Consider the following 9504-nt stretch of genomic DNA (forward strand, 5'->3'; position numbering starts at 1 on the left):
ATGGGACCTGAACCTGAAATTACCTTAAAGCTGGCAATAAGTGTGCACATCACTAATCCAAATTTCCAGCTCAAGTCAAAGATCAACCCCATTCTTTAGAAAGGAAGATGTAGATAAAAAGTTAAATAGGGAAAACTGAAAATAACTACTTCAAAATGTTTGTACCTATACTATTAGAGGCAGGTGCAGCATTTATGCCATGACACATAAACAAGAGATGCTGAAAGGCTGGCATTTCTCCAGGTAGAGAAATTACCAGGCCTGGATACTAGACAGAGGGTAGCAGTGGATGAGTACATTTCTGAATGGAGGGCTGTGAATAGTGGCATTCCTCAGGGATCAGTGTTGGGACCTTTGCTGTTTGTAATATATATTTTTCCCTGGTCTGATTAGTAAGTTTGACGATAACACAAAGTTTGGTGGAATTGTGGAAAGCAATGAGGACCGTCAAAGGATACAGCTAGATATAGATCGGTTAGTGACTTGGGCAGAGAGATGGCAGATGGAGTTTAATCCAGAAAAATGTGAGGTAATGCATTTTGGAAGGTCTAATCTATATGAAAAATATACAGTAAATGGAATGACCCTTACGAATACTGATAGGCAGAGGGATCTGGGTGTACTGGTACACAGGTCACTGAAAGTGGCAACGCAGGTGGAAAAAGGTAGTTAACAAGTCATATGGCATGCTTGCCTTCATCGGCCGGGGCATTGATTTAAAAATTGGCAGATAATGTTGCAGCTTTATAGAACCTTAGTTAGGCTGCATTTAGAATATTGTGTTCAATTCTGGTTGCCACACTACCAGAAGGATATGGTGGCTTTGGAGAGGGTACAGAAATGATTTACCAGGATGTTGCTTGGTGTGGAGAGCATCAGCTATGGGTTGTGCTCACTGGAACGACGGAGGTTGAGGTGGGAGCTGATAGAGGTCTACAAGATTATGAAGGGCGTGGACAGACTGGACAGTCAGAAGCTTTTTCCCAGGGTAGAAGAGTCAGTTACCAGGGGCCATGGGTTTAAGGTGAAGCAAGGTTTAAAGATGATGTACGAGGTAAGTTTTTTTACACAGAGGTGGTGGGTGCCTGGAACTCACTGCCAGGGGAGATAGTGAAAGCAGAAACTATAGTGACTTTTAAAGGGCATCTTGACAAATACATGAATAGGATGGGAATAGAAGGATACAGTCGCCAGAAGGGTAGGGGGTTTTAGTTGTGACGACAGCATGTTGGTGCAGGCTTGGAGGACCAAAGGGCCTGTACGTGTGCTGAAATTTTCTTTGTTCTTTTTTGGATGGGATGCATCCTAGATTGCTGAGAGAAGTAGGGGAGCTGTTAACAGAAATTTTCCAGGCCTCTGAATACAAGATTAGTCCCAGGAAACCGGACGTATGCAAATGTAACACCATTATTTAAGAAAGGGGCAAAAGCTAACCCAAAAAGTACAGACCTATCAGCTTGACATCACTTGTGGGTTAACTGACGGAGGCCACAATATGGGATGAGGTAAATGTACACTTAGAGAAAATATGTTACTACTAGACAGTCAACATGAATTTGTCAAGGGCAAGTCATGTCTGACAAATTTAATTGAGTTCTTTGATGACCTGACACAGGCAGTAGATGAGGGTAGCCACAGATGTTCTTTATTTGGACTTTCAGAAAGCATTTGATATGGTGCCATGTGACAAATTAGAAATGTTTGGGATTATTGAGTCCTTGCAGCATGGATTAGAGGTTGGCTAAAAGATCGAAACAGAGGTTAGATACAGATGGGTATTTCTCAGATTGGAGATGAGTTGAAAGTAATGTTCCCCAGGGATCAATGTTGTGACTCTTACTTTTAATGATGTATGTTAATAATTTGGAGATGGATGTTGAGGGAAATGATTCTAAATTTGCATATGATACTAAGCTAGGGAGAATTGTGAATTGTGAGGATGATGCTGAGCAACTTTAGAGGAAGTTTGACTAGTTGACCAAATGGACAGACACCTGTTGGATGAGTTGCAATGTAAAGAAATGAGGTAATGTATTTTGGTAGAAGAAACAAGTAGAGGCAATACAGGCTCAATAGTACAATTTTGAAGGGAATACAGAGCAGGTGGAGCCCAGGGTTCACATGCATGATTCACTGAAAGTGGCCAGGCAAGTTGAAACAGTTGTTCAGAAGACTGATATGATTGTTAGTTTTATAAATAATGGAATAGACAACAATACCAATGAAGTGAAACTACAGCTCTACAAATCATTGGTCAGTTCACATTTGGAGAATTGTGTTCAGTTCTGAGTACCTTATTTAAGGAAGTATTTTAAAGCCCAGGAAAAAGTGCAAAGAAGGTTTACTAGAATGATACCGGGAATGAGGGATTTCAGATACAAGGCAAGATTAAAGAAATTGGGCTCATTCTCCTTGAAGCAGAGAAGATTAAGAGGTAACCTTATTGAGATGTTCAAAATTATGAACAATTCTGATAGGATAAAGAAGGATAGAGTATTTCCATGGGTTGGTATGTAGTAACTAAGGGTTACAATTTCACGATTGTCAACAAGAGAGCTAGGAGTGAGATGAGGAGAAACCTCTTTACTTAAAGAGTTGAGATAGCAAGAACTGCAGATGCTGGAATCAGAGATAACACAGTGTGGAGCTGGAGGAACACAGCAGGCCAGGCAGCATCAGAGGAGCAGGAAAGTTAACATTTTGGGTTGGGACTTTGTTTATTTAAAGAGTTGTTAGGATTTCGAATGTGCTGTCTGGGAGTATAGTGGAGGTGGATTCCACAGGAGGTTTCAAAGAGAGCTGGATATATATTTGAAAGTGATGAATTCATAGGGCGATGGAGATAGGGCTGGAAAATGCAATAAGCTGAGTAGATCTTGCAGGAGCTAGTACAGTCCTGATGGGTACAATGGCCTCCCTCTGTACTGTAAAACTCCATGATTCTAAAAAGATAAGGTAATAATGTCACTCAGTGCAAATTGCACTTTTTTTTGCTATTTGAAAACCATCACTGCACCTGTATCAACAGAATTGATGAGTTCATTTAAGTTTAAGAAATTCAATGACCATTATCTTTTGTTTGCAACTTTTTAGGCACATTGAAAAAGGTTTGGTCTATTTTACTTAAAAGAATGTCACCATCCATGTGGAACATTCAACACCTCAACCATGAGTTTGCAGCATCAACATCTTTCCACGGTTTACAAAATGCACTGCAAGGCAAACCTAGAACTCGCAGGATTTTCTGGATGGTTGTCGTTCTTGGCTGTGTGATTATGGTCTTTTCTCAGATCACTCAGTGTTTTATTCGTTACTTCAGCTGGCCAACGTCTACATCTGTTACCATAAAATACGTCGAGCACGTTGAATTTCCAGCTGTTACTTTCTGCAACTTAAATAGGTAGGATTTACTATATCTTTAATGAACTCTTCGCCTGTTTCCCTGATTCTTTTTGAATAAAATTTCATGAAGAAAAGTGAAGAACACAAGATCTGGTTAACAAATTTCAATGAGCTATGACAAAATATGATTGATGCTCTATAAGGTTAAAATTGATACAATTTCTGAGCATGTGTCACTGGACCCAAAATGTTAACTCTGATTTTTCTTCACAGATGCTGCCAGACCTGCTAAGCTCTTCCAGCAACTTCTGTTTTCATTCCTGACACAATTTCTGTTCATTCTGAAGGAGAGTAGAGTTACATGAGTTTTTTTTTACTTGTGACCAGGCCAGCACTTATTGTCCATCTATGATTGCCGTTGAGAAGGTGGTAGCGAGCTGCCTTCTTGAATTGCTGCAGTCGGGGAGGCGATGGCCTAATGGTATTATCGCTAGACTGTTAATCCAGAGATCCAGATAACATTCTAGAGACCCAGGTTCAAATCCTGCCATGGCAGATAGTGGAATTTGAGTTCAATACTTATCCGGAATCAAGAATCTAATGATGACCATGAATCCATTGTCGATTGTTGGGAAAAACCCATCTGGTTCACTAATGTCCTTTAGGGAAGGAAACTGCCATCCTTACCTAGTCCGGCCTACATGTGACACCAGACCCACAGCAATGTGGTTGACTCTGAACTGTCCTCTGGGCAATTAGGGATGGGCAATAAATGCTGCCTAGCCAGCCCTGTCCCTCATCCTGTGAATGAATAAAGAAGAAAAAAAAAGTCCATGTGCTGTAGGTATACACGCAATGACATTCGGGAGGGAATTCCAGAACTTTAACCCAACGCCAAAGAAAAACAAAGCACTGTACAGCACAGGACTAAGCAATTCATCCCACCAAGACTGCGCCGAAACATGATACCTTCCTAAACCAAAAACCTTTTGCCACTAAGCGGTCCGTATCCCTTTATTCCATGCCTATTCATGTATCTGTCAAGATACCTCTTAAATGTTCCTATTGCATTGTTTACAACACTTCCTGTGACAGCGCATTCCAGGAACTTGCCACACTCTGTAAAAAACCTGCCTCTCATATCTCCTTTAAATCTACCTCCTTTTACCTTAAACTCACGTGGTTTAGTAATTGGCATTTCTACCCTGGGAAAAAGACTCTGACTATCCATTCTAACCATGCCTCTCAATTTTGTAAACTTCTTTCAGATCACCCCTTGACCACTGATATTCAAGTGAAAACAAACCAAGGGATGGCACGGTAGCTCAGTGGTTAGCACTGCTGCCTGACAGCACCAGGAACCAAGTTTGATTCCAGCCTTGGCTGACATTATACATGGAGTTTGCACATTCTACCCGTGTCTGCGTGGGTTTCCTCTGGGTGGTCCAGTTTCTTCCCACCGTCTAAAGATGTGCAGGTTAGGTGGACTGGCCATGCTAAATTGCCCATAGCGTCCAGGGATCATAGATCATAGATCAAAGAATCCCTACTGTGTGGAAACAGGCCCTTCGGCCCAACAAGTCCACACCGACCCTCAAAGCATCTCACCCAGACCCATCCCCCTAAAACCCACCTAATCTACGCAACCTGAATACTACGGGCAATTTCAGGATGTGTAACGTAGGTTGACTAGCCATGGGAATTGCAGGGTTACAGGGATAGGATAGGGCAGTGAGTCTGGGTGGGATCCTCTTCAGGAAGTCGGTGTGGACTTAATGGGCTGAGTGGCCTGTTTCCACACTGTAGGGATTCTATGAAATCTCCCCCAGAGGCCATTGTACATATCGGTACCAACAACATAGGTAGGAAAAGGAATGGAGGTCCTAGAGAGTGATTATCGGGAGTTAGACAGAAGGTTAAAATGCAGGATCTCAACGGTATTAATTTCTGGACTAGTTCCAGTGCCACATATTAGTGAGAATAGGAATGGAAGGATTTAGCAGATGAATGTGTAGCTTGAGAGCTGGTGCAGGAGTCAAGAATTGATATTCTTGGATCATTAGGATCTCTTCTGGGGCAGAGGTGACCTGTAAAAGAGGGATGGGTTGTACTTGAACTGGAGGGGAACCAATATCCTGACTGGGAGATTTACTAGAGCCACTCAGGAGGAATTAAGCTAGTCTGTCATGGGGGCTGGGATCCAAAGCAGTAGAGAGACAAAAGAGTAGGTTGAGGACAGTACAGAGGTCAATGAGAGCAAGTTAAATAGTAAAGGCAGTGTTGGTAATCCCAGTACTAGACAGGGCAGGGAAGACCATGGCAGGAATCAATGGAAGTCTTGGTTAAACTGCATTTATTTAAATGCAAGAGGCCTAACAGGTAAGGCAAATTAACTCAGGGCATGGATGGGTACTTGGGACTGAGATATTATAGTTATTACAGAATCATGGCTGCGGGAGAGACAGGACTAGCAGCTCAATGTTCCGGGGTAAAGATGCTATAGGAAGGATAGAAGGGAGGCAAGGGAGAAGGGGGGAGTTGCTTTTTGATTAGGACAAATATCACTGCAGTACTGAGAGAAGCTTAACAAATTTCTCTGCCTCCAAGCCCTTAACACTACAACAGTCCTAACATTGATTGGGACTGCCATAGTGTTAAGGGCTTGGAGGCAGAGAAATTTATTGAGTGTATTAAGGAAGAATTTCGCATGCAGTATGTAGATGGTCCTGCTAGAGAAGGGACAAAAGTTGATCTCCTCTTGGGAAATAAGGTAGGCAAGTGACAGAAATGTTAGTAGGGGTGCACTTTGGGACCAGTGACCATAATTCCATTAGATTTAAAATGGCTATTTAAAAGGATAGGTCTCGTCCACAAGTTAAAGTTCTAAATTGGGACAAGGCCAATTTTGATGGTCTTTGACAGTGACTTTCCAAAGTTGTTTGGGGGAGGCTGTTTGCAGGCAAAGGGATGTCTGGTAAGTGGAAGGCTTTCAAAAGTGAGTTAATGAGGGTTCAGGGTCAGCATGTTCCTGTTAGACCAAAAGGCAAGGCTGGCAGGGATAGGGAACGCTGGATAACTAGAGTTATTGAGGCCTTGGTCTTGAAAGAGAAGAAGGAGGCATATGACATGTATAGGCAGCTGGGATCAAGTAAATTCTATGAGGCATATAGAGGGTGTCAGAGTCTATTTAAGAGGGAAATCAGGAAGACTAAAAGGAGACACGAGATGGCTTTGGCAGATAAGGTAAAGGAGAATCCAAAGAGATCCTACAAGTACATGAAGGGCAAAAAGAGTAACTGGAGAGAGAATAGGGCCTCTCAAAGATCATCTGCATGCAGAGCTACAAGAGATGGGGGAGATCGTAAATGAATATTTCTCGCAAGTACTTACCGTTAAGAAAGGTATGGATGCTAGATAGAGATGACTTGAAGAGTGCCCACATTACAGAAGAAGAGGTGCTAGAAGCCTTAAAACTCAGGTAAATAGGTCCCTAGAACCTGAAGAAGTGTAACCAGGGACTCTGGGAGGCCAGTGAAGAAATTGCAGGGTCCCTCGCAGAAATATTTGTATCATTGACAGCTATGGTTGAAGTGCCCAAAGGTTTGGAGGGTGACTAATGCTGTGTCATTATTTAAGCGGCGGATTTAAGCGGCACGGTGGCACAGTGGTTAGCACTGCTGCGTCACAGCACCAGGGACTCGGGTTTGATTCTACCCTTGGGCGACTGTCTGTGTGAAGTTTGCACATTCTCCCCATGTCTGCGTACATTTCCTCTGGGTGTTCTGGTTTCCTCTCACAGACCAAAGATGCGCAGGCTAGATGTATTGATCATGCTAAATTGCCCGTAGCGTTCAGGGATATGTAGATTAGGTGGGTTATAGGGATGGATCCGGGTGGGATGCTCTGAGAGTTGGTGTGGACTTGTTGGGCTGAAGGGTCTGTTTCCATACTGTAGGGATTCTATGATGAAGAAAGGCTGCAGGGAAATGCCTGTAAATTACACAGACTGGTGAGCCTAATGATGGGTAAGTTCTTAGAGAGGATTCTGAAAGACAGGATCTACAGGCATTCAGAGAGGCAAGGACTCATTTAGGAGAGTTTGTATGGCTTTGTGTATGGGAAATCATGTTTCACAAATTTGAGTTTTTCGAAGGGGTGACCAAGAAAGTAGATGACATCAGTGCAGTAGACATTGTCTACATGGAATCTAGCAAGGCCTTTGACAAGGTACCACATGGGAGGTTGTTGAGTAAGGTTAAATCTCAGGAAATCCAGGGAGAGATAATTGGATACAAAATTTGTAAAGGACAGAGTGTGGTGGTAGAGGGTTGTTTTTCAGACTGGAAGCCTGTGACCAACAGTATGCCACAGGGATTGGTGCTGGATCTCTTGTTATTCACCATTTATATAAATTATTTGGATGAGAACTTAAGAGGTACAGTTTGTATATTTACAGATGATACCAAGACTGGTGGTATAGTGGACAGTGAAGAAGGTTATCTGGGAATGCAGCGAGATCTTGTTCAACTGGGCCAGTGGGCTGAGGAATGGCAGATGAAGCTTAATTTAGATAAATGCAATGTGTTGCATTTTGGTTAGACAAACAGATAGACAGGGCAGTGAAGAAGACTTTCGACATACAAGATTTCATCAGTCAGAACTTTGCGTAAAGGAGTTGGGACATATTGTACAGCTGCAACAAGATATTGGTGAGGCCAGATTTGGAGCACCGCATGCAGTTCTGGTTGCCCTACTATAGAAAGGATTTATTAAACTAGAAAGAGTGTAGAAAAGATTTACTAGGACACGATCTGGAATGGAAGGAAAGACTTCCTACAGACAAAGGGGGTGGCCATGAGTATCCGCATGGGCCTAAGCCATGTCTGCCTCTTTGTAGGATATGTGGAACAATCCCTCTTCCGAAGCTACATTGGCCCTATCCCCCACCTCTTCCTCCTTTACATCGATGACTGTATCGGCGCCGCCTCGTGCTCCCACGAGGAGGTCGAACAGTTCATCCACTTCACTAACACCTTCCACCCCAACTTTAAGCTCACCTGGACCATCTCCGATACCTCTCTCTCCTTCCTGGACCTTTCTGTTTCCATCTCTGGAAACCACCTGGAAACCGATATCCATTTCAAGCCTACCGACTCCCACAGCTACCTAGAATACACCTCCTCTCATCCACCTTCCTGCAAAAATTCGATCCCCTATTCCCAAGTCCCTCACCTCCACCGCATCTGCTCCCAGGATGAGGCATTCCACTCCCTGACATCCCAGATGTTCTCGTTTTTCAAAGACCACAACTTCCCCTCCACAGTGGTCAAAAACGCCCTCGACCGTGTTGCTCGCATTTCCCGCAACTCATCCCTCACACCCACTCCCCGCGATAACAACCAAAACAGAATCCCCCTCGTCCTCACGTACCACCCCACCAACCTCCGGATCCAACGCATCAACCTCCGGCACTTCCGCCATCTGCAATCTGACCCTACTACGAAAGACATTTTCCCTTCCCTACCCTTATCTGCCTTCTGGAGGGACCACTCTCTCCGGGACTCCCTTGTCTGCTTCACACTCCCCTCCAGCCCCACCACACCCGGCACATTTCCCTGCAACCGCAGGAAGTGCTACACCTGCCCCTACACCTCCCCCCTCACCCCCATCCCCGGCCCCAAGAAGACCTTCCACATCAAGCAGATGTTCACCTGCACATCTGCCAATGTGGTATACTGTATCCGCTGTTCCCGATGTGGCCTCCTCTACATCGGGGAAACCAAGCGGAGGCTTGGAGACCGCTTTGTGGAACACCTACGCTCGGTTCGCGACGAACAACTGCACCTCCCAGTCGCAAACTATTTCAACTCCCCCTCCCACTCCTTGGACAACACGTCCAGCCTGGGCCTCCTCCAGTGCCACAACAATGCCACCTGAAGGTTTCAGGAACAGCGCCTCATATTCTGCTTGGGAAACATGAAGCCCAATGGTATCAATGTGGACTTCACATGCTTCAAAATCTCCCCTCCTCCGAATGCATCCCAAAACCAACCCAGCTCGTTCCCGCCTCCCTAACCTGTCCGTCCACTCCTTCCACCTCAAGCCCCACCCCCACCTCCTACCTACCAGCCTCATCCCACCTCCTTGACCTGTCCATCCTCC

General features: G+C 44.3%; 1 protein-coding gene across 1 annotated transcript in view; it reads left to right on the forward strand.

Moving 5' to 3' along the window:
* Positions 1 to 3131: 3131 nt before the first annotated feature.
* LOC109912492 (acid-sensing ion channel 5) overlaps positions 3132 to 9504 on the forward strand; it is a 188095-nt gene continuing 181722 nt past the window's right edge. The window contains exon 1 of the mRNA XM_020511931.2: positions 3132 to 3400. Coding sequence (XP_020367520.2) covers positions 3132 to 3400 — 269 coding nt within the window. The remainder of the gene's footprint in view (positions 3401 to 9504) is intronic.

The sequence above is a fragment of the Rhincodon typus genome, chromosome 1 (genome assembly GCF_021869965.1).
Source record: "Rhincodon typus isolate 14 chromosome 1, sRhiTyp1.1, whole genome shotgun sequence".
Lineage (NCBI taxonomy): Eukaryota > Metazoa > Chordata > Chondrichthyes > Orectolobiformes > Rhincodontidae > Rhincodon > Rhincodon typus.